This window comes from Amblyraja radiata, chromosome 2 (assembly GCF_010909765.2).
Source record: "Amblyraja radiata isolate CabotCenter1 chromosome 2, sAmbRad1.1.pri, whole genome shotgun sequence".
Taxonomy (NCBI): domain Eukaryota; kingdom Metazoa; phylum Chordata; class Chondrichthyes; order Rajiformes; family Rajidae; genus Amblyraja; species Amblyraja radiata.
Genome location: NC_045957.1, coordinates 11,513,144 through 11,539,370, shown reverse-complemented (window position 1 = coordinate 11,539,370; position 26,227 = coordinate 11,513,144). Strand labels below are relative to the sequence as shown.

General features: G+C 43.5%; 1 protein-coding gene across 2 annotated transcripts in view; it reads left to right on the top strand.

Moving 5' to 3' along the window:
- The first annotated feature begins 8,664 nt into the window (after window positions 1-8,664).
- Window positions 8,665-26,227, top strand: part of cul2 (cullin 2) — an 88,796-nt gene continuing 71,233 nt past the window's right edge. For both annotated transcript variants that reach the window (XM_033042060.1, XM_033042049.1), the window contains exons 1-5: window positions 8,665-8,795; window positions 12,307-12,435; window positions 14,247-14,349; window positions 16,181-16,275; window positions 19,912-20,017. In XM_033042060.1, the coding sequence (XP_032897951.1) occupies window positions 12,317-12,435; window positions 14,247-14,349; window positions 16,181-16,275; window positions 19,912-20,017 (423 nt within the window). In that variant the 5' untranslated portion in view covers window positions 8,665-8,795; window positions 12,307-12,316. The remainder of the gene's footprint in view (window positions 8,796-12,306; window positions 12,436-14,246; window positions 14,350-16,180; window positions 16,276-19,911; window positions 20,018-26,227) is intronic.

The window sequence follows — 26,227 nt, the reverse complement described above, 5'->3', positions numbered from 1 at the left end:
AGATTGGTAAACAAAACAGGACTAATGAAATTTGGGGACTATGTACCAGCGTGATTTGAGAGATGGTTAGCCACTAGCAAAATAAAGAGTAGGAATCAATGGTTCAACATCTGGCTCACCTGGTGATGTTTGCGATTACTGTTCAAACACACTAAGGCCCCATTCTTGCGCTCCATTCACATTCACTGGCAGAGTACAACGTGGGAAAAATAGAATGCGTATAATGTGGAGAAAGGTGCCTTTTCAATATCTGTAGAAACATAGAAGTGCAAAGTATTTTTAAATTGTGAAAGATTGGGATATGTTGACATTCAAAGAAACCTAAGTGTCCTGTATGCATATTACAGAAACCTGACATGCAGGTGCAGCAGGTAGCTAGGATGGCAAATAGTATGGTGGAGTTTATTGCAAGAAAATACCAGAACAAGGTTAAAGATTAAACAATTATGTTGAGTCTTAGTGAGATTGCAAGTAAAGTATTGGCTATAACTTTGATCTCCTAACCAAAAGACAGATATACTTGCAGTACCCTGAGATTCTCCAAGCCTTGCGTTGACACTGGCTCCCTATATTCAATTATGCAGGCCACCTGAGATTTAACAATGCAACTCACACCCTCTGCCTGAATAAAAGTAAAGTGGGAGTGAGGAATGAATTTTATTATTGATATCATTGCCTAAGATAATGGCCAAAAGGGTTAAAGCATTTTGTTCCAATAATTGAATATATTTCAAATTCTCATTTTTAACTGGCAATTATTCTCACACGTCACCTCTTTTGGAATTAGGATTAAGGTAACAATGCAACCCTATTGAAAAAGGGATATGAATGCGAAACGTCACCAAGAGTTTTCACATCAATCATCAATGAAGCAAAGAAGTTATGTTGGCAGCGTGCATGTGATTATTGGTAAGTGGTTTATAATCTTTTATATAGTCAGCCTTGCAAAATTGGTCGCGGGTTCTGCAGGTGTATCTAAGTGACACACAATGCTACAAGTGGCTACAAGTGGCAAGCAAAGTTCTGGTCGATATTCTAGCTCAAGTAAAGACATTTAGAGGGACTTTGAGCAATCGTGGCATCATTACCCGACTTCAATCAGTTTTCAGAGATTCAAACAAAAAAATGTAATAAAGATGGATACAAATTTGTATGTTCAAGGATTTGGGAGATGGAGAATTTGTTTACAGTGCTGAAATAATCAAAGGTCGTTTTTGATTTAAAAAATATGATTAACACATTTATCGTCCACTGCCGAAAGTGTGCAATTAATTATATTATGCAAGAATTACATCTTGTGTATCCAACAAGTGATAATCTATTTTTCAAATCAGCAGTCAACATTGCTGGAACATGTGGAAAGTTCCAGGCATGGTAGACACAATGAGAATAAGCTTTACCTATGGACGGGTGCAATACTAGATGGTGCTTCAAGCCGTGTAGCACTGCAGTGACTAAAAATAGCAATCATTGTGCTGTGTCAAATTTAGAAACTGGCAAGCGTCTGACAAAATTATCAAGGGCTTTAAATTGCAGTCTTCAAAGAAAGCGGGGGATCAGGGCTGCACACTGTGCTCTTTATATGGACATATAAGGTGCCCAGGACACATATCATCTGTGCTATTGGTGTCTATGACGAATCGTCGTCCTGTATGTTGTTATGGCCTGACTGCTTAAGAAATGTTAATTTTAAACTTTAGTAATCTTCGTGTAATTAAAAAAATATTTTAAAAATTTTAATATGAAGAAGGGTTTCGACCCGAAACATTGCCCATTTCCTTCGCTCCATAGATGCTGCCTCACCCGCTGAGTTTCTCCAGCATTTTTGTCTACCTTAAAAATGTTTTAATCTAGTTTTCAACTTTCCCTCAAACATTCAGGATAGAGAATTCCAAAGATTTACCACCCCAAGGTTTACGAGAATGATCCCAGGAATGATTGGGTTAACATAATAAGCTTTTGAGGGCACCGGGCCTGTACTCGCTGGAGTTTAGAAGGATAAGGTGGGGGGCCCTCATTGAAACTTACCGAATGGTGAAAGGTCTGATAAAGTGAATGTGGAGAAGGTGTTTCCACTAGTTGGAGAGTCGAGGACCAGAGGCCATAGCCTCAGAATAAAAGGTTGTGCCTTTCGAAAGGAGATGAGAAATAATTTATTTAGTCAGTGTTGTGAATCTGTGCAATGTATCGCCACAGACAGCTGTGGAGGAAAGGTCAATGGATATTTTTAAGGTGGAGATTGACAGATTCTTGATTAGTAAGGATGTTAGGGGGTTATGGGGTGAAGGCAGGAGAATGTGGTTGAGAGGGAAAGATAGATCAGCCATGATTGAATGGTGGAGTAGATATCCTAATTCTGCTCCAAGACCTTACAAACTTCAGCACTTTGTGTTTTGCTGCTGATTCTAAGAGGAAAAAGAAGCTAAGTTATATTCACTGCAATTTAAATATTCACTGCACAAACATTTATTGGTTGTAATTCAATAGAAGGATAATGGAGGTAGATGTCGAAAGCAATGCTATGAAAGGCCAGAATCCAAAGTGGAATGCAGCAAATCCACAGAAATTTTGTGCTTGAGTTTCAACCTCATTCTGGTCACCTCAACTGTTTAACCAAGTAACATGCTTTTTTCCCCCCACAAATCAGCCCCATCTCATAAAGCATTCATCCTTGAATACATCTGTTCCATGAAAAAGTCTTGCTAAAATATGTACTGTCATTACATTCTTTTAAATGTAACTGAGCAAACTGCCATTTGATTAATTTTTCAAATATGTTTTTGCTAATATACGCAAAAGCACTGTTGCCACTAGTTCCAACAGTAGCACTTCTGAGTGAGTTGTGGTGGATTTTTTCAAAAGGACACTAAGTGCTGGATTAACTCAGCAGGTCAGGCAGTACCTCTGGAGAACATGGATAGGGAACATTTGGGTCAGCACCCTTCTGCAATTCCTTGTTTGTATATTGTGATGGATTCAAGCTCCTTTAGAGAGATTTGATTATATAAATTTGGACCGATACTCCATTACAATTATGAGGTTTCATTAAACATTCAATTTATGTCCTGTTATCTCACAACTTGATAAAAAGGATGAGAGGAGAATAGTAATCAACTTCAAAGAGACAGGTGGGCAGGATTGTTGGAAGATGAAATTCAATGCTGAGAAAAGTTATGGGCATATTTTGGTTGGAAGATGGCAGACAATATAATCAAGGGAGCACCTAAAAAGAGCACAGCATATGGGCATATATGGGTATAAGTGCACAGTTAATTGAAAATGGAAGGGCAGATTGGCTTTTTAAATACAGACGTAAAACACAAGAGCGAATATCATCATATTAAATAAGGACTTTTGAGTAATAGAGGAAGAGAGAATTGGTTATTCAAATGAAAGCAAAGGCCCTAAGTTTCCAGTCAGACAAACTTACTTTAATCACTCTCCACAGATGCACAAAATCAACTAAATGCTCCCATGGTTACAAAAAACAATTAGGAAGTCAAATTGCAGCATAACATCAGAGCCTTTTCATTTAAAATCCGACCACTTGGGTGGAGTGGGAGGGGAGAGAGGGTGGTGTGTGAGGTGGTGTCAGAAAGCGATGCAGAAACAAAATTACTTGTTAGTTACTTGCTGGTTATAATTCACTAAATCATATGAGAAAACGGCTTACATATAAAATGCACAAAACAATGTCATCCAACCTCTTCTGCATAACCCTGTTTTCCAACAATAAAGGCCCGCAAAGAAACACTGGAGAACATGAACCATTTTTCAAATGTCCAAATGCAGATATCAATGAAAAAAATCATAATTGCTTTCACTGAACCAGCCACCTGGGGAAAATGAGAGATCAAGACTTCAAATCTGGCACAAAACCCATTGTATATCAGGTACCAGTGATCCTCACCTCCTGTCTGATTCTGAAACATAGACCTCAAAGCACTGAAGAGATGCCTCCAACACAGTCTCCTTAAAAACCTAGTCCACGGTCAGGATGAACAGTCCAAACTCCGAGCCATGAGGCCTGATTTGCAATCAGTTAGCTACAAAGGGTGAGACATATGTTTTGTGCATCTGACACCAGACTCTCAAAACAAACATACCCAGCACAAAGTGTTGGAGTAACTGGGCAGGTCAGGCAGTATGTCTGAAGAAAAGGATAGGTGATGTTTCGGGTTGGGACACTTCTTCAGACTGAAAGTAGATGGTAGGGGATTGTGAGGAAAAAGCTCAATGTGAGAAAAGATCATGACAAATCAGGGCAAGCAACAAATAACCTCAGGCAAGGTGGTGCCCTGGTCGGCCAATTGTTAGCTAGTGAAGGTGTGATCTCAAGAGGGATACAATGTGGTGAACTTTGGAACTGGTTAAAAGACTAGGGTGGAGGAAGGGGGCAAGGTGAGGTACGGGCCTAACAGGGCACCATCCTGCCCAAGGTCATTTGTTGCAGGTCCCGATTTATCCTGGTCTTTTCTTGCCTCCAACTTCCCACCCCTTACTTTCAGTCCGAAGAAGTGTCCCAACCTGAAACTTCGCCTGTCTTTTATCTCCGGAGATGTTGCCTGACCCGCTAAGTTACTCTAGTGCTTTGTGTCTATCTTTGGTATAAACCAGCATCTCAGTTCTTTGTTCCCGAAACAAACACTCTATTCCATGTTCTGTCTCAGAGTTCAGAGGGGGAATAAAAAGAGTTAGGAAAACCTTCAAAACATTCCACGTACTTGTGAAAATAATCAGCTTGTGACCACTCATACTGGAGAAGGAACTTTTGGATGGCATTGAGTTTCTTCATCAGGATTCCACAAAAGCCCAATGTAAATTGTAAAAGTAAGAAGGAAGCTACCACCTCCAACTTATCTGTCCTGTCAAGCACGATCTGCCCAACTTGAGTCTATGGCTTTCACATTAGTCTCATTGCTACTTCAGAACCCACAGAACTGGAGTGGAAACAAGGCATGTTAAGGATAGCTCACAAAGAAGGACTTGCCTATCAAAGCTTGACAAAAACTTCTTATATTAATAAACAGTGAAAGAATTGTTAAAAATCATAATAAAAAGTGTCAGAACGTTGGGAAACTATGGAACAAACTGCCAGAGAAAGTGGTCAAGTCAAGTCAAGTTTATTCATCACATACACATACGAGATGTGCAGTGAAATGAAAAGTGGCAATGCTCGCGGACTTTGTGCAAAAAGGCAAACAAACAAACAACCAAACAAACTATAAACACACACATATTCTTTTACTGAGTTGAGTCAAGGCAGGTACAACAGCAACATGGAAAAGACATTTGGATAGGTACAAAGACAGCAAGGATTTTGAGGGATATGGGTCAAACACAGGCAAATGGGACTAGCTTAGATAGGTATCTTGGTCAGCATGGACGAGTTGGGCTCGTATATATATTTCCTTTCTATATTACTCTATGACTCTAAGCTAGTGTTGACGACAGTCTTGCTCAGCATTTTCTGGGAAAACTGACACATTGAAACTTTGAAACATAAACCCATAATCTCTATCCTGCAGAACGACAGGATGGGAAATAAATGCCGGCCTCGTCAGTGATACTCAACTTTAGAACATTAAAAAAAATCAATCCTGTCCAGCATGAATCAAACTAATAACAATCATGAGTCTCCCGAGATTTTTTGTGCAACTACCTTAAATTAAAAACAAAACACAAGTACATTTTTTCAAACTAATTTGAGGGATAAGAGCATTTCTGACAAGGTCAACATCTATTGCCATCACCAATGGTTCTTGAGACTCTGGAACCTTGAAGGTTGCTGGACAGAGACTTTTAAGTTTTCACCCAGAAACATTGAGGATACCCATTAAGGATAGTGCTTGATTTGGTGAGAAACTTTCCAGTGTGGCATTCCAACATCGTGCTTGTAAGCAGTCAAATTCAAGGATATTTTAAATTGACCATGCCTTTGCAAATTGCTGCCCGAAAGGCAAGCAAAGTGTGAATGGATGATCTGGAGTCATTGTAGGGAATCAACGTTGATCCAAAATAATGGATCTGGAGTCAGTGCATGGGAACGGTCGAATGGGATGATGTGGTAGTGATCTGGAGTCACTTTCCGGAGTCGGATCGATTGAGTGTGTGATCTTGGATCAGTATGAATGAGAAGTCGATTTGGGTGTGAGTGATCCGAAGTGGGTGATCTGGAGTGACTGTGTGATCCAGAGTGAGTGAGTGAGTGAGTGAGTGATCCAGAATGAATTTGCTGGGAGTGAGTGAGCGAATAGAGTGAGTGATCCGGAGTGAGTGCGCTGGGAGTGAGTGTGTGATCTAGAGTGTGCTGGGGGTGAGTGTGTGATCTGGAGTGTGCTGGGAGTGAGTGTGTGATCTGGAGTGTGCTGGGAGTGAGTGTGTGATCTGGAGTGTGCTGGGGGTGAGTGTGTGATCTGGAGTGTGCTGGGAGTGAGTGTGTGATCTGGAGTGTGCTAGGAGTGAGTGTGTGATCTGGAGTGTGCTGGGAGTGAGTGTGTGATCTGGAATGTGCTGGGAGTGAGTGTGTGATCTGGAGTGTGCTGGGAGTGAGTGTGTGATCTGGAGTGTGCTGGGGGTGAGTGTGTGATCTGGAGTGTGCTGGGGGTGAGTGTGTGATCTAGAGTGTGCTGGGGGTGAGTCTGTGATCTGGAGTGTGTTGGGGGTGAGTGTGTGATCTGGAGTGTGCTGGGGGTGAGTGTGTGATCTGGAGTGTGCTGGGAGTGAGTGTGTGATCTGGAGTGTGCTGGGAGTGAGTGTGTGATCTGGAATGTGCTGGGAGTGAGTGTGTGATCTGGAGTGTGCTGGGAGTGAGTGTGTGATCTGGAGTGTGCTGGGAGTGAGTGTGTGATCTGGAGTGTGCTGGGAGTGAGTGTGTGATCTGGAGTGTGCTGGGAGTGAGTGTGTGATCTGGAGTGTGCTGGGAGTGAGTGTGTGATCTGGAGTGTGCTGGGAGTGAGTGTGTGATCTGGAGTGTGCTGGGAGTGAGTGTGTGATCTGGAGTGTGCTGGGAGTGAGTGTGTGATCTGGAGTGTGCTGGGAGTGAGTGTGTGATCTGGAGTGTGCTGGGAGTGAGTGCCAGGAGTGATTGAGCTGGGAGGGAGTGAGTGTGCTGGGGGTGAGTGTGTGATCTGGAGTGTGCTGGGAGTGAGTGTGTGATCTGGAGTGTGCTGGGGGTGAGTGTGTGATCTGGAGTGTGCTGGGGGTGAGTGTGTGATCTGGAGTGCTGGGAGTGAGTGTGTGATCTGGAGTGTGCTGGGGGTGAGTGTGTGATCTGGAGTGTGCTGAGGGTGAGTGTGTGATCTGGAGTGAGCGCTGGGAGTGAGTGTGTGATCTGGAGTGTGCTGGGGGTGAGTGTGTGATCTGGAGTGTGCTGGGGGTGAGTGTGTGATCTGGAGTGTGCTGGGAGTGAGTGTGTGATCTGGAGTGTGCTGGGAGTGAGTGTGTGATCTGGAGTGTGCTGGGGGTGAGTGTGTGATCTGGAGTGTGCTGGGAATTAGTGTGTGATCTGGAGTGTGTGATCTGGAGTGTGCTGGGGGTGAGTGTGTGATCTGGAGTGTGTGATCTGGAGTGTGCTGGGAATTAGTGTGTGATCTGGAGTGTGCTGGGAGTGAGTGTGTGATCTGGAGTGTGCTGGGGGTGAGTGTGTGATCTGGAGTGTGCTGGGAATTAGTGTGTGATCTGGAGTGTGCTGGGGGTGAGTGTGTGATCTGGAGTGTGCTGGGGGTGAGTGTGTGATCTGGAGTGTGCTGGGGGTGAGTGTGTGATCTGGAGTGTGCTGGGAGTGAGTGTGTGATCTGGAGTGTGCTGGGAATTAGTGTGTGATCTGGAGTGTGCTGGGGGTGAGTGTGTGATCTGGAGTGTGCTGGGGGTGAGTGTGTGATCTGGAGTGTGCTGGGGGTGAGTGCGCTGGGAGTGAGTGTGTGATCTGGAGTGTGCTGGGAGTGAGTGTGTGATCTGGAGTGTGCTGGGAGTGAGTGTGTGATCTGGAGTGTGCTGGGGTGAGTGTGTGATCTGGAGTGTGCTGGGAGTGAGTGTGTGATCTGGAGTGTGCTGGGAGTGAGTGTGATCTGGAGTGTGCTGGGGTGAGTGTGTGATCTGGAGTGTGCTGGGGGTGAGTGCGCTGGGAGTGAGTGTGTGATCTGGAGTGTGCTGGGAGTGAGTGCCAGGAGTGATTGAGCTGGGAGGGAGTGAGTGTGCTGGGGGTGAGTGTGTGATTTGGAGTGTGCTGGGGGTGAGTGTGTGATCTGGAGTGTGCTGGGAGTGAGTGTGTGATCTGGAGTGTGCTGGGGGTGAGTGTGTGATCCGGAGTGTGCTGGGGGTGAGTGTGTGATCCGGAGTGTGCTGGGAGTGAGTGCCAGGAGTGATTGAGCTGGGAGGGAGTGAGTGTGCTGGGGGTGAGTGTGTGATCTGGAGTGTGCTAAGAGTGAGCGGGAGTGAGTGCCAGGAGTGAGTGTGATCCGGATCGGCAGGCGGGCGGGCAGGGGTCGCTCTCTCTCTCTCACTGACTGAGCGCCGCAGCCGCCGTACACACGCCGCTCCGCTCCGCTCGGCGCTGCCCAGCCCAGGGAGAGAGAGAGAGAGAGAGAGAGTGTGGACAGGGAGCGGTGGGACAGGGAGAGACGGGACAGGGAGCGAGAGAGCGAGGGGACAGGGAGGGAGCGGTGGGACAGGCAGCGAGGGACAGGGAGGGAGGGAGAGAGGGGACAGGGAGGCAGCGAGACGGCCGCTGCGGCGCCGCCGGGGATCCGGATCTCCAGCTCCAGCGCGACAGGCCGGGCCGATCCGATCCGAGGGTAAGGCCGTGGCTGGGCCGGGCTGGGCTGGGGTTGCGCGGCCCGCTGTAACGGTGACTCTGGCTGGGGGCCCCGGGCCGGGCCGGGCCGGCCGTCCTCTCCCCCTCCCTCCCTCCCTCCTGTAGCAGGCTCCGGGCCTGTGTCGTGGGCCGCCGCCGCCGCTGCTGCTGCTGGAGGAAGGGAGGGAGGCAGGGCAAGGGCAGGGGCCCGGTGGCCTGAGGCGAAGTGAAGCGGGGCCCGGCGAAAGATGTGGGGAGGCCAGAGCTGTTGGGACATAGTTTACTCCCTTCACACTCAACCCCACGCCCGGTTATCACATTGCCCCTGATATCCCCCCCCCCCCCCTCGGCTTTATTCTCTTCCCAATTCATCACTATCCACGCCCCCTCCCCTCCCCACTCGCATTTTGCCCTTCATCTACCACCCAACCATTAGCAATTACCTGCTTTTTGCCCACCCCTTGCCCGCTTGCCCCTTTTGACAACCTGCCCTCCCCGACCTCTTGCCCACTCTCCCTATCTCCCGGCTCCTTGCCCATCTGCCTGCCCTCCCTCCTTCCTGGCTCCTTGACCGCCCTCCTCAGCCCCTTACCTGACCATTTTTCCTTCCGGCCCCTTGCCCACCCACCCACCCACCCTCCATCACTCCCAGCACCTTGCCTGCCCGTTCTCTCTCCTACCCGGCCTCTTGCCTGCCCGCTGTCCCTCCCTCCTGGCCCCTTGCCTTCCTTCACCCCCTCCCGGCCCCCTTGCCCACTCGCCCGCCCGTCCTCTCTCCCTTCCTCCCTCCTGGACCCTTGCCCACCCGTCCTCCCTCCTGGCCTCTTGCCCGCCTGCCTTTCCTCCCAGCCCCTTGCCCGCCTGCCTTTCCTCCCAGCCCCTTGCCCACCCTCCATCCCTCCTGGCTCCCTTGCCTTCCCTCACTCCCTCCCGGCCCCCTTGCCCATTCGCCCGCCCGTCCTCTCTCCCTTCCTCCCTCCTGGCCCCTTGCCCACGCGTCCTCCCTCCTGGCCCCTTGCCCGCCCTCCACCCCTCACGATCCCTTGCCTGCTCTCTATTCCTCCCGGTCCCTTGCCCTCCCTGCCCCTTGCCCGCCCTCCCACCCTGACCCTTGCCCGCCCAGCCCCTTGCCCGCCTGTCCTTGGAGGAGGTCTTCCTCCTTCCCTGGAGTCTGGGAAGTTGTGTCCACTTTCCATGACCTTTGTATCCTCCTTTCCACACCCATTATTTTATCGCTCACCTCCCCGATCCCCTCCTGTCCTTCCATCTATCCACAATTATATGCACTCTTTGTGGCTCCGATTGAATGACTGTTCAAACTTTCCCCATAACCAAATTTCTCCATCTTTGCCAAGAATTTTGTAAACCTCTTCTGACCCTTTGCCTATGGAAGCGTATTGTTTTTGTAATGAGTTGACAAAAATTCACCATGTTACTTTAATTGCACCACCACAACTTCTCTTCTATTCATTGGTTCTACATATACCTTCGTGCAACTTAAAACCTGTCGCATTCTACGGGCTACAGTGCTATCCCTGAGTCAATAGATTATCTGTGCACTTCAAAGGAGAATACTCGTGTTAGAATATGTTGTTAATCTAAATTGTCTTGCATAGCTTTGGAGATGTAAAGTAATGTTTTATGTTAAATCAAAATACTTGTTATCTTCCCTTGGAGCTTTTATTTAAAATTGTCATAGAATAATGAAAGGCAGCAAAACACAAAGTGCTGGATTAACTCAGCAGGTCAGGCAGCATCTGTAGAGGGAATGGAGAGATGACAATCTGGGTTTGGTCCCTTCTCCAGACTCAAACCAGTCTATAGCCTGTCCCCTGTGATAGAGACAGATATCATGAATGGGGGAGAGGTGTTGGAGATACAATGGGTGATGATAGGTAGAATAGGCCCATTTATAACATTACTTTCATGCTTTTGCATGTAAAGACTGTTTAGTTTAGAGATACAGCGTGGAAACCAGCCCTTTGGCCCACCGAGTCCACGCTGAACAGCGATCCCCATGCACTTACACTATCCTGCACACACTAGGTATAATTTACAATTAATCCAAGCCAATTAGCTGACAAATCTGTATGTCTTTGGAGTGTGGGAGCAAACCAGAGAAAATCTACGCAGGTCTCGGGGAGAACATACAAACTCCGTACAGGCAGCACCTGTTGTCAGAATCAAACTCTGGTTTCTGGCGCTGTAAGGCAGCAACTCTACCGCTGCGCCACCGTGCTGCCCCTTTGTTTCTTGCTGGTTCTCCAAAACCAGAACGCAGCTGCTCTGCCCCATCGACTCCGCCAACAGAAAAGAAATTAATTGTTATACGAAAGTTGCTATTTTTAGACTCCACACCGGTTACCCTTTTCATTTTTCTTCTATAACTTGCCGTTTTTTTGCTGAATAAATGAGATTTCACATAATAAGCTGAACCCACTTCTCACACTTACACGGATGAGACATTGGCCCGTCTTGGATGGAACAATGAATTCTGGGATATAACCATCGCCTGTTTTAGGTTGATGTACTTTCCACATGTTCCTAGTATTAAATTTGAAGGTTCATCCTTGGAATTGGTGTTTCCAAACCATAATCCTTGATTTTTCTTAATATGACTTTGCTTTGGGTTCTTGGTCAGTTTTTATCATTCCTGTCCAAATGGGATATCAGGGGATAGGATTTCGCCTGAAAAAGGGGATCACAGTTTGTCATAATGTTACCAAAGAAAAAATTCAATTCCTTTAATGAATGGCTGATGGGATATTCATGTATTATTGCAACGTTTTTCAAAATCTGTGTCAGTGTGCCATGTACTCACTGATATATCTTTAAAAAGAAAATGCTTTTTGTTCTGATTCAGTGAAATGATTGCGTTTGACAAACGGAACTAGAGACATGAAATTAATATTTAAAATATTATAGCTTTTGTACAATTTGTTGATAACACCCAGGAATTAATATCTTGGCTAAAATGCATCTCTGGTCTGTGGTTCGGCTAGTTTGGTTTATTTTAGTTTATTGTCACGTGTACCGAGGTACAGTGAAAAGCTTTTGTTGCGTGCTAAGTCAGCAGAAAGACAATACATGATTACATTAATGTATTGCATTCCATAATTATTGAGAACAAAAATAAACTGATTAAGATTAAGATTTAGTGAACAATTCAATTCATGGAGAATTAAGGAAATTAATAACACATTTAAAAGAAAACGTATCAATTAAATATCTGCAGTAAGAATTTCCTTTTTTGTTCATTGAAACCCTTGGCCCATTGGATTATGCGTGAAATAAATATTAATGGGAAAATTCCTTGAATATTTGGGTAGCACTCACATATTCTTTCTATAGTATTGTAAATATTGATTAAGAAAATGCTTTGGGATCCGCAGTGTTGTTTTGAAACAACATATTGTTGTCTATTTTGATTCCAAAACCAACATGCTAATAGACCCTCAAGAAAACAATATTATGATCACGAAAATTCATAGTAGTTTTGTCTCGTCTTTTAGGTGCCACACAATGTCCCTGAAACCACGTGTGGTGGACTTCGATGAAACATGGAACAAGCTCCTGACAACAATCAGAGCAGTTGTCATGCTGGATTACGTGGAAAGAGCTACTTGGAATGACCGCTTTTCGTATCCTTTATGGCTAAATTAAATAATTGTGGTTTTAGACCATGTTGTTGAAAAATGATGCAAACTCACTTGTATTTGGAAAGCTTAAAAAACAAACAAAGTAGCAACAAGGAGGGGTTCCTATTTAAGAGCTTTCTGAAATATTCTGTTAGGAAACATTTTTGGATTTGTTACTTTGGCAAGGCTGTGAATATGCGTCCCAGTCATGGGGAAAGGTTGTGAAGTGGAAGGTATCGTAGATAGGGAAGATGGTTATCAAAAAAATACAGCAGTCTCTTGATCAACTGGGCAAATGGACTGGGGAAAGGCTAATGGAATTTAATGTAGATAAGTGTTTTGGATTATGGGTAGTCAAACTGGGGCAGGACCTTCACAATGAACGGTGGGGCCCTGGGTAGTGCGATGTAACAAAGGGATCTAGTGCTCTGAAAGCGTTGTGTCACAGGTAGATAAGGTGGTCAAAAAGGCTTTTGGTACTTTAGCCTTGATCAGCCAGGGTATTGAGTAAAGAAGTTGAGACTTTAGGGTACCGTTGGTGAGGCCACACTTGGAGTACTGTGTTTAGTTTTTGGTCACCTGGTTACAGGAAGGATGTCATTAAGATGGAAAGAGTGCAGAGAGGATTTACGAGGATGTTGCCAGGAGTTGAGGGGCTGAGCGATAGGGAAATGTTGGGCAGACTAGGACTTTATTCCTTGGAATGTAGCCGGCTGAGTGTGATCTTATCGAGGTGTATGAAATCATAACGGGAATAAATAGGGTGAGTGCACAGAGTTTTTTACCCAGGGTAGAGGAATCAAAACCAAGAGAACATGTGTTTGTTAGAGGAACAAGATTTAATATGAACCTGAGGTGAAACTTTTCACTGTGTAGTGGGTGTTTGGAAAAAGTTGCTGGAGGAGGTAGTTGAGCCTGATACAATAATGTCATTTAAAAGGCACTTGGATAGATACATAGCTAGGAAAGATTTAGAGGCCAAGAAGCGGGTAAATGTAACTATCTTCGATGGGCAATTTTGGTTGACATTGACAATTTGGGTTGAATGGCCTGTTTCGATGCTGTATGACTATATGACTATAATCATTTGCATATTCTTTTGTTGATAGGCTATATTTTTACAATGATTGGTTTTGGTCAGAGAATGTAACTAATTGTTAATAAATACTGTTTTAATCTGTGTCAATCTAATTCATGTATGCATGATAATCTTTAAATAGCCTTAATTCTGCTGTTTTGACTGATTCCGATCTGTCTCCTGATGTTTTCAAACGATGACAATCGCATCATTATCAAAATTTAAAAAATAGATAATCTTCATAAGACTGCTTTTCAGAGTTGCTCATCGCTTAACATTGAACACTTGACAGAATTTATGACTTTAAAAATTTGTATTTTAATCCCATATTAAATGGGTGGCAGAGGCCAGAACTCTGAACAAACTGGGTTCAATAATGACCAACCCCACTCACCCACTCCACGCCCTGAAGGTGATCAAGAGCAGCACCTTCAGTCAGAGACTGATTGCACCAATGTGCAAAACTGAGAGATATAGGAAGTCTTGTATACCAGCTGCTATAAGGTTTTACAATGCACAAAAATAACTTTGCACTTTTTTAGTATTCATTCATTGTATTTTAACTTATTAAGTATGGAAGCTATTTGAGGAAATGTGTGGTGTTATGTCTGTCTTGAAGCTGTTGTGGCATTGTAATTTCCTGTAAAGGATTATTAAAGGATCTATCTATCTATCTATATTAATTTAATCCTCCCCCCACTGTTGATTTAATAATGGGCCTTAATATTATATACAGAGACATTTACGCTTTGTGTGTGGCCTACCCAGAACCTCTGGGAGAGCGACTCTACACAGAAACAAAAATCTTTCTGGAAAATCATGTCCAACTCCTGTACAAGGTATATCTTTTATTTCCATGACATTTACTCTGGACTTTTGCATGCTCTAGCCATGACCTTAAATGCAGAGCTGGAAGGGATGGGAATGCTCTGCAAATGTAATAGTTCCAGTTGATAAATAATCATGAATAGTCATAGAAGATAGTGAAAGTTGGTAAAAATGGCGGCCTAAATTATTCAACCTAGTTCATTGTGTTTCACAGATAATACATTTTAAGATTTTAATCAAGGTATTCAATTAGATGTCGATAATTAATCTGTTCAAAAACACAAAATCAACGAATTTCCTTTTCGAATTGGTTTTGAAATGAGGAATATTTTACAGTCATTATCGTTGCAAGATGATCTTATATTTTCTCAATTTATGTTGTTTATTCCCTGTTTCATCCATAACCATACTTTCAGTCGGTCTTTTTGCTATCACGTTCTATTGAAGTAGCCAGAATGTGGAAAATTGGTATGATTCCCTTAATCTTATCATCCTTGATGATGAAGAACAAATAATGATGACCATTATTGACACTGATTTACATCAGTAGAATGTTTTCGTGGTATATGTCTAATGAGGCACTTTTTTTGGGTCAATTTCCCTCCAGTATTATAGTGTAATATATTGAACCGTTCACAATGAGTTTTAGTAGCTCAGAACATAGGAAGGATTTAAAAATATATTTTTTTTCAATGTTTTTTGTTAATCCTCAAATGCTTGTAAGTAGATTTGTTTTGTTTTGGCCAACTGGAAGCTCTGCTATTTTTTTTGGTGAATGCATGTTGAAGATTTGCTGATGCTAAAACATAGCCACTCTGCACCTTAAATTTATGGAAAATCTTAACAATGGATAATTATTCCCAATATGAAGCTAATTTGCAAAATGCAAGTCCAATTTTTAAAAAAGAAGCAAAATACACTTATTTTTATTACTTTAAAATCATATATTTAAAAATAAGAGTTTATGTCTCAGCGTGACTTTCTTCATAATTTTCACATTGTCTTGGATTGGAATATTGATTTATGTATTGAAGGTCAGTAAAGATGTTTAGTTTCCATTACAGGTACTTCTGCTATAATGCGATAGTTATGTTCCTAAGAAAATCATGCTACAGAAAGTAGTGTTATGAAGACAGCGGGGTCAATGGGAGCAAGGGAGTTAGGGGATAAAGAGCTTCAGACTCGTAATAACCAAGTTATTTTTCCCGCTGGATTTTAAAAATAAAGGTCTTTTCACTAGAAATAAGTCTATATTTGCTACTGCAGGTATCTTACATAGTTCAATAGAGTATCTTTACACAAGTGTCCACAGAAGCAATTGCTTGTCAATGTCAATGCCTAGAATTGATTAGTACATGTGTCGGGGGTTATGGGGAGAAGGCAGAAGAATGGGGTTGAGAGGGAGAGATAGATCGGCCATGACTGGCCAAGTGTGTTCTCAAGAGAAAACGGTGTCTTGATTACTGTGGGAAAGTTACATGGAAACATGTTTTTTCCCCTGTCCTAAATAAATCAACGACTGCTTTTTATTTCCTGCTTGTCAATTTCCAATGGAACTTTTATTATGGATTATGTTTACATATTCTGTTGTGCTGCAGCAAGTAAGAATTTCATTGCCCTATCTGGGACACATGACAATAAAACTCTCTTGACTCTCTCTCTCTTGACGTGGTTCTCTAGTTCCTAATCAAAATCCAGTTATAACCAATTTGGCCAGTGTCAGACAAATGGTGTGTCCCTGATGCAATTTGTGTAAAGGAAATGAGTGTTATAGCAGAATTACGTGTACTTTCAAACTTTTTCTCTTTGAAAATTATATTTTTGATATACTGTTATTTGCAGAAAGTTCTGGATTCTGAAGAAAAGATTTTGACCATGTACCATAAATATTGGGAAGAATACAGTAAAGGCGCAGATTACATGGACTGCTTATATAGGTAAATAAACCTGTTATTTATTTAAAATAAAACACCTTGGGGCGTATTACATTTTGACAGGAATATGCAGTGGTTCATCAGTAAATAAGAAATCTGTGCACTCAGTAAGTAGTAAGCATGGGGAATAGTTTATCTCTTTGTTTGTAATGGTAGTTCTTAAAATACTATTTGCCAATTTAATAAATGTTGTTGGTTAAACATTAAACAAATAGGTTGAATTTATAAACGGGGAGTTTCCATAGATTATTGTGCTTCACTTTACATTTTAATATCTGTGTAAGTCAAAAATGAGAACATTGCACACAGAAACTTAAGATTGTAAGTTAAAATCCATTGATTGCATTTGGAAAGTTACATGGATGTATTTTCTGGTTTGGGTACTACTGGTGAAGTTTTGATTCTTGTCCATTTCAAGTTAATTTGAAATTCTGCTGGTAGATCTTGACTTGCTGAATCCCATTTGATGTAAATGCTTTTATAGTATAGTGTTTGCGAGGAAATTGAAGGATTTTGATCCAAATAAAATGACGGAACAGTTTTCTGAAGTATTCCAATGAGCACGGTGCAAAATTGGAAGCAATTATTGTTTATGAACTTTCTGTTTTTATCCTTCTGAACAGAGGTTGTAGAACTGGAACTAAAACATAAAATGCGATAGGCGAGCAATTATAATTAACTATTGCAGCTGCAATTGGCCAGTTGTAGGCACTGGATCTTGAGTTCAGTGGGCAGAAACTGCTCAAATGATCTGGCCCTTCACAAAGTTGAGCTTTGTGAATTTTATTTTTTCTGGATCGGCTGAACAAATTCCATTAGACATTTCCTACTTTGAGCAATGAGAATGCTGTCGAGGCTTTAGGGGTTCCTGAGGTGAGTTGCTCATTGGTACGTTCCAAATTCTATCCCGCTTTTGTTGCCACTTTGATGTGGTTGGTGATGTTAGAAGAGCAAGTCTGTTGCTCCAAAATCGCTCTGTCTCTTTGCCTGTGCTACCCTGTTTCCGTCAGTGTGGTCTCTGCCGCAGAAAAATCCACCGGGAGCCAGGGCCACAAAGTTTTGCCCTGGCCCTGGCCCAGTGCAGCACAGTACGCACCGGCAACTGCATTCACAGAGATCTTTGAGCTGGTGAAGTTACGACTGCCAGACTTCAATGATCTCAAAGGTGCCCTTGTGTTTATAATCATTGATTGTTTTGATCACTTTTGGCATTCACAAATATCTATGCCAAACATGATGCCAAGCCAACCCTTACCTGCCTGCACATAATCCATATCCCTCTATTCTATGCATATCCATATGCCGATCCAAAAGACTCTTAAATGCCACTATCGTATCTGCCTCAAAACACCACCAGGAGCACGACCCATGCAGACTCAACCCTCTGTACAAAAAAAAGCACATCTCCTTTAAACTTTGACCCTCTCACCTTAAAGCTATGCCCTCTAGTACTTGATTTTTCCATCCTGGGAAAAAAAAGGTTCTGACTGTCTCCCCTACCACTGCCTCTCATAATTTTATATCCTTTTATCAGGTAAACAGAGAAAACAACCCAAGTCTGTTCAACCTCTCCTTGTAACTAATACTCCCTAATCCCCCTAATCCAGGCATCATTCTGGTAAAAGAACTCGACGGAACTCCGGAACTCTATCTCTGCTACATTGACAACTGCATCCTGCACCCATGCAGAACTCACTGCACAACTTCACGACTAATCTCCATCCAGCACTCAAATTCACTTAGACTATCTCCGACATCTCCCTACCGTTTCTGAATCTCACCGTCTCTATCACAGGAGACAGACTATTGACCGACATCTGCTACAAACCTATTGACTCCCATAGCTATCTAGACTACTTCTTCCCACCCTGCTTCCTGTAAAGACTATCCCAATTCCTTCATCTACACTGCATCTGCACCCAGGATGAGGTTTTCCATACCAGATCATCTGAGATGTCCTCACTCTTTAGGAAACGGAGGTTCCCCTCTTCCATTATAGATGAGGCTCTCACTGGGGTCTCCGCGATATCCCGCAGCTCTGCTCTTGCTCCCCCTCCCTCTCTCCATTCGCAACAAGGACAGTCCCCCTTGTCCTCACCTTCCACCCCATCAGCCGTCGCAGACAGCATATAATCCTCCAACACTTTTGCCACCTCCAACGGGATCCCACTACTGGCCACATCTTCCCATCTCCACCCCTTTCTGCTTTCCGCAGAGACCGTTCCCTCCGCACCTCCCTGGTCAACTCGTCCCTTCCTACCCAAACCACCCCCTCCCCAGGTACTTTCCCCTGCAACCGCAGGAGATGAAACAGCTGTCCCTTTACCTCCCCCTCGACTCCTTCCAAGAATCTCAACAGTCTTTTCAGGTGAGGCAGAGATTCACTTGCATTTCCTCCAACCTCATCTACTGTATCCGCTGTTCCAGGTGTCAACTTCTGTACATCAGCGAGACCAAGCGCAGGCTCGGCGATCGTTTCACTGAGCACCTCCGCTCTCCTGGTTGCTCAGCACTTTAACTCCCCTCCCATTCCCATTCTGATTTTTCTGTCCTGGACCTCCTCCATTGTCAGAGTGAGGCCCAGCGTAAATTGGAGGAACAGCACCTCATATTTCACTTGGGTAGCTTACACCCCAGCAGTATGAACATTGACTTCTCTAACTTCAAATAGCCCTTGCTTTCCATCTCTCCCCATCTCCTACCCCTTCCGAGTTCTCCCACCAGTCTTACTGTTTCCGACTATAATCTATCTCTGTCCCGCCCACTTCCCTGACATCAGTGAAGAAGTGTCTCGATTTGAAACGTCACCCATTCCTCTTCAGAGATGCTGCCTGCCCCGCTGAGTTATTGTGTCTATCATTCTGGTAAACCTGGGCATTCTTTCCGAAGCCTCCACATCCTTCCTGTAATAGGGGCAAGCATAACTCCATGCAATACTCCAAATGCAGCACAACCAAAGTTCTCTGAAGCTGTACGGTATTCCCTTGGTATTTAATGCTCCAATGGGAATGGAGTTAGGTAAATAGTGTAGGAAGGAACTGCTGGTTTAAACCGAGATATACACAAAAAGCTGGAGTAACTCAGCAGCTGAGGCAGCATTTCTGGAGTGAAGGAATGTGTGATGTTTCGGGTCGAGACCATTCTTCCAGATTGGTATCCTCTAAACCTGGCATGCTGCTTATTAATGCTTTAGCATCCAACACTATTTGCAGCAATCAAAGTGCTGGAGGTACCCAGGAGGTCACGCAGCATATGTGGAGGCAAAAGGACGGGCAACATTTCATGTCGGGACCCTTCTGTAGTTTCTTGTGTCTCCATGCAGCAATACAACATAATTCTTATAACTGTGATTGCAGGAATAATTTGAAGGTCGAGAGCTAAATTTGTGCTCAAGGTGCACCTTTAAGATTATTGCTGATATGGAAATGCATTTGTATTTATAGTAACAATTGACCTCATTGACAGTGGTGTCAATCTATTTGTTCATGTGTCACCTTGCACCTTTTAACTAATTAACATGTGAATTGTCAAGTGAATATAAATAAAAGCTAAATCTCAAAGATTTCAAAGATTTGCATAATTGGAATTGGAATGCCAGCAGTGTGCTTAAGATTTTAAAAAACTCTTCTGCTATCACAGATATCTCAACACACAGTTCATCAAGAAAAACAAACTGACAGAAGCTGACCTTCAGTATGGATATGGTGGCGTGGACATTATTGAGCCATTGATGGAGATAGGCGAGGTAAGCTCTGCCAGAAAATAAAATCTGGGAATATATGTTCAACAAGAATGTTAAGTGCTGATTTGATTGAATATTGAGGTCAGAGTCATAGTGAGACAGTGCAGAAACAGGCACTGCAGTCACTGTCCTTAACGATCACCGAGCACCTATCTGTATTAATCCCATTTACCAGCACCTGGTTCATAGCCTTTAATGTCTTGACCATTCAGGTAATTGTCTTGGCTCTTCTTTAAAGTGTGCCAGTTTGCACTGTCCACACAGGTAGTAAATTTTAGAATCTAAATATCCTCTGGGTGGAAAAAGAAATCTTCCTCAGATCTCTTCTAACACTCTTAGCCCTTATCCTGAACCGATATCCTCTAATTTTGGACACCTTTGCGAATGGGGAAACGTTTCTTACTATCTACCTCATCTACATTCCTCAGCTGCTTCCACTCACGGAAAAGAAACCCAGCCTATCATGTCTAATGCTTCATCCTCAAAACCGTCCTGGCGAATCTTCACTGCTCCCTGTCCAGTGCAATCATACTTTTCCTGTAGAGTGGTATCCAGAACTACATACTGTATTCTAATTAAGTCCCATCCAATTTTTTTAAAGTTGTACCATAACCTCTCTGTTTTTAAATTCTGTGCTCTGGCTAAAAATATCCGGTGCATTTTTCAGCATCTTATATACCACCTACGCTGCAACCTTCAGGATTCCATGGAACTGTACCAGGTGTTTCAATATTGTTTTTGGCCTGACCATTCATTGGGTACCTGCTACCCTGATTAGCCCTTCCAATATACATCACCATACACTGTTCAGAATTAAATTCTCCCGTGCCTGACTTACTATCTGTCCAATATCATCTGTAGCCTGTGACTTTCCTTGCTTTCAGTTCACCAATTTTCATGTCATAGACAAACTTATAAATGGTACCACTTATATTTTTACCCATATCATCAGTGCACATTACAAATGGTTATGGCACATATGATGGAGGAAGACAAATTGTTTCTGCTTCATAAGGAGCCTATGGCACAGAAGCATGTTCTAACAATTCAGCCAGAAAATTGAGGAATGAATTCAGGAAACACTTAGTTGGAGACATTTTGGAAGAAATGTTTAATTCTGTGACACATGACAACTGATGCTGGGTCAGTTGTCACTTTTAAATCTGATATTAGACTTTTGCGAGGATGCACACAGTCACAGGGACAACGTGCAAACTCTGTACAGGCGGCACTCATAGTGAGCATCGAACCCGGGTCTCTGGCGCTGTAAGACAGTAATTCTACCGATGCTCCCACCATGCTGCCCCTATAATTCGAGGTTTAAGGTGTCATGGTTCCTTGAGGTATTGCATTTTGGGAAGTCATACGAGGGCAGGACATTCACAGTGAACGGCGTACATAGTTCCCTGAATGTGGCATTGCAGATAAATAGGACGTTGAAGAAGGGTTTTGGCATGTTGGCCTGTCAGGGAATTAAGTAGAGAAGTTAGAAACATAGAAACATAGAAAGTAGGTGCGAGAGTAGACCACCAGGTCCGTCGAGCCCGCACCGCCATTCGCTCATGGCTGAACACTAAACAGACACACTTACCCACAAACAGTAGACACAAGACACAGAACACAAGACACTACCCTCCCCTTTATACCGCTATCACCCCTCTCCACCCCAAGAACCTCGTGATCTCCTGGGGGAGGCAAAAAACCGGATAAAAACCCAGGTCCAATTCGGGGAAAAAATCCGGGAAATTCCTCTCCGACCCCAATCCAGGCGATCGACACTTGTCCAGGAGATCACTCAGGTCTTACTATACTAACCATACCTAGGTCCATATCCCTGCCCTCTCCCCGTAGCCCCTTATCCCCTTGGCAGCTAAAAAACCATCTATTTTAGTCTTAAATATATTTAAAGTTTCTGCTTCCACTGCTCCCTGGGGCAGTGAATTCCATAAATTAACCACCCTCTGGGTGAAGAAGTTCTTCCTCATCTCAGTTTTAAAAGAGCCCCCCCTTATTCTGCAACTATGTCCCCTAGGTCTAGTTTCCCCGATCATTGGGAACATCCTCGGTGCATCCACCCGATCAAGGCCCCTCACGATCTTATATGTTTCAATGAGATCGCCTCTCATTCTTCTAAACTCCAAAGAGTAGAGTTCCAGCCTACTTAACCTTTCGTCATATGTCAATCCCCTCATTGCAGGAATTAATCTTGTAAACCTTCGCTGCACTGCCTCCAGGGCTAGTACATCCTTTCTTAAGTATGGACCCCAGAACTGTACACAGTATTCCAAATGTGGTCTCACTAATACTGTGTACAGCTGCAGCAAGACCTCCGTGTTTTTATACTCAATCCCCCTAGCAATAAAGGCCAAAACTCCATTGGCCTTCCTGATTGCTTGCTGCACCTGCATACTAACTTTTAGTGATTCATGTACTAATACCCCTAGATCCCTTTGCGTTGCCTTACAACGCAGCTCCTCCTCATTTAGAAAATAACTTGCCCTATCATTTTTTTTCCCAAAGTGAATGACTTCACATTTATTAGTATTAAATTTCATCTGCCAAGTTGTTGCCCACTCACCTAGCTTATCTATATCCTTTTGCAGACTCTTCCTATCCTCCTCATCCCCTACTTTTCCTCCCATTTTTGTATCGTCCGCAAATTTTGATATATTACACTTGGTTCCCTCCTCCAAATCATTTATATAAATTGTGAACAACTGGGGTCCCAGCACCGACCCTTGCGGAACCCCGCTAGTTACCGGTTGCCATCCCGAGTATGAACCATTTATCCCCACTCTCTGCTTCCTATTTGTTAGCCAATCCTCTACCCATGCTAATATATTACCCCCAATCCCATAATTTTTTATTTTTAGCAATAGTCTCTTATGTGGCACCTTGTCAAAAGCCTTTTGGAAGTCCAAGTATACCACATCCACCGGTTCCCCTTTATCCACCCGGGTTGTTACTTCCTCAAAGAATTCGAGCAGATTCGTTAAACAGGACTTCCCCTTCACAAAACCATGCTGGTTCTGTCCGATGAAGTCATGTTTATCCAAGTGCCCCGTTAGTGTTTCTTTAATAATTGTCGCTAACATTTTACCCACCACCGATGTTAGACTAACCGGTCTATAGTTACCCGCCTTCTGTTTACTTCGTTTTTTAAATATAGGTGTTACATTGGCCATTTTCCAATCCACTGGGACCGTTCCTGCCTCCAGGGAGTTTTGGAAAATTATCACCAATGCATCCACAATCCCCACCGCTATCTCCCTCAAGACCCTTGGATGTAATCCATCAGGCCCAGGGGATTTATCCTCCTTCAGTCTCATTAATTTCCCTAATACCACCTCCTTGGTGATCTTAATAGTATTTAGCTCCTCCAAAAAGTTGGAACATTTTGTTGCATTAGTACAAGATGCTTGTGAGCCTGCACTTGGAGTTATAGAAACAAGGACTTGCAGATGCTGGTTTACCAAGGAAAGACACAAAATGTTGAATTAACTCATCAGGCCAGGCAGCATCCCTGGAGAACATGGATAGGTGACGTTTCAAGTCGGAACCCTACTTCAGACTGATGGAGTAAACAATAGGTGCAGGAGTAGGCCTTTCGGCCCTTCGAGCCAGCACTGCCATTCAATGTGAACATGGCTGATCATCCTCAATCAGTGCCCCGTTCCTGCCTTCTCCCCATATCATCCCCATATAATGTTCAGTTTTGAAACAATGGGCATTATTTCCCATGCTCTCTCTAAGCTTAAAGTGTCCATTAATGTGAGGGGGGAATCATTTAATGTAAACCTGCAGGGCATCTTTTTTACACGGTGTGTGATAGGTATATGGAACAAGCTGCCAGACACCATAGTGGAATTTTAGAGACTTTTGAAGAGGTACATGGATATGCAGGGAATGGATGGAAATGGATTACGTGCAGGCAGATAGGAATTGGTCTTGGCTTCATGTTGGGCACAGACATTGTGGGAGAAGGGCCTGTTTACTGCTTTTCTATTCGATGATGTTATACTCCATAATCTTTGCCAACAAAGACCCACCATTTATTTATTTGCCTCTGTACTCCACAATTTGAGATTTGTAATAGAAAAAAATCACATGTGGTTAAAGTGCACATTGTCAGATTTTAATAAAGGCCATTTTTATACATTTTGGTTTCACCATGTAGAAATTACAGCAGTATTTGTACATAGTCCCCCCCCCCCCCCCCATTTCAGGGCACCATAATGTTTGGGACACAGCAATGTCATGTAAATGAAAGTAGTCATGTTTAGTATTTTGTTGCATATCCTTTGCATGCAATGACTGCTTGAAGTCTGCGATTCATGGACATCACCAGTTGCTGGGTGTCTTCTCTGGTGATGCTCTGCCAGGCCTGTGTTGCAGCCATCTTTAGCTTATGCTTGTTTTGGGGGCTAGTCCCCTTCAGTTTTCTCTTCAGCATATAAAAGGCATGCTCAGTTGGGTTCAGATCGAGTGATTGACTTGGCCATTCAAGAATTTACCATTTTAAGCTTTGAAAAACTCCTTTGCTGCTTTAGCAGTATGTTTGGGATCATTGTCTTGCTGTAGAATGAACTGCTGACCAATGAGTTTTGAGGCATTCGTTTGAACTTGAGCAGATAGGATATGTCTATACACTTCAGAATTCATTATGCTACTACCATCAGCAGTTGTATCATCAATGAAGATAAGTGAGCCAGTACCTTCAGCAACCATACATGCCCAGGCCATAACACCACCACCACCATGTTTCACAGATGAGGTGGTATGCTTTGGATCTTGGGTAGTTCCTTCTCTCCTCCATACTTTGCTCGTGCCATCACTCTGATATAAGTTAAGCTTCATCTCATCTGTCCAGAACCGTGGTTGCTCTTTTAAGTACTTCTTGGCAAACTGTAACCTGGCCATCCTATTTTTGCGGCTAACCAGTGATTTTCATCTTGCAGTGTAGCCTCTATTTCTGATCATGAAGTCTTCTGCGGACAGTGGTCATTGACAAATCCACACCTAACTCCTGAAGAGTGTTTGGGGATTTTTCTTTATTCTTCTGTCATCAGCTGTGGAGGTCTTCCTTGGCCTGCCAGTCCCTTTGCGATTAGTGAACTCACCAGTGCTCTCTTTCTTTTCAATGATGTCCCAAACAATTGATCTTGGTAAGCCTAAGGTTTGGCTGATGTATCTCACATTTTTATTCTTGTTTCTCAGTCTCATAATGGCTACTTTGACTTTCATTGGCCCAACTTTGGTCCTCATGTCGATAAACAGCAATAAAAGTTTCCAAATGTGATAGAAAGACTGGAGGAAAGACTAGGTGTTGAGAGCTCTCTTGTACCTGCATGAAGGAGGCAATTAAACACACCTTAGCAATTACAAACACCTATGAAGCCATGTGTCCCAAACATTATGGTGCCCTGAAATGGGGGGACTATGTATAAACACAGCTGTAATTTCTACATGGTGAAACCAAAATGTATAAAAATGGTCTTCAATAAAATCTGACAATGTGCACTTTAACCACATGTGATTTTTTTCTATTACAAATCTCAAATTGTGGAGTACAGAGGCAAGTAAATAAATGATGGGTCTTTGTCCCAAACATTATGGACGGCACTGTGGTTCACTGGCCTGTCGTTGTCTGGCTTGTTCTTGCAGCACTTCTTAATGGCATAACATTGGCTGCCCTTCAGTCTTTGTTACCTGACCTGTGTCTAAAGATGATGCACAATCTCTGTCAGCGACACTGCAAAGTCTTCCCTAGCTTCTTATAATGTCCCAGGGTGCCCTTGATCAGGCACCGCGGATTCATTCTCCTTAATATGCTTCAAGATAAGCACTGGTCAGACTGCATTTGGAGTATTGTGAGCAGTTTTGGGAGGAATTTATTTACTCAAAGGGTAGTGAATCTGTGGAATTCATTGCCTCAGATGGCTGTGGAGGACACCATGGGGCATTTTTAAAGCAGAGATTCAGGGGTTCTTGATTAGTAAGTGTGTCAAAGGTTATGGGGCGAAGGCAGGAGAATGGGGTTGAGAGGGAAAGTTAGATCAGCCATGATTGAATGGCGGAGTAGACCCAATGGGCCAATTAGCCTAATTCTGCTCTTATGACATATCAGGTACATGATAGGAATGGTTTGGAGGGATTGGTGCCAAAGGAAGGCAAACAGTAACTCAGGGAGCACCTTGGCCAGCATGGACGAGT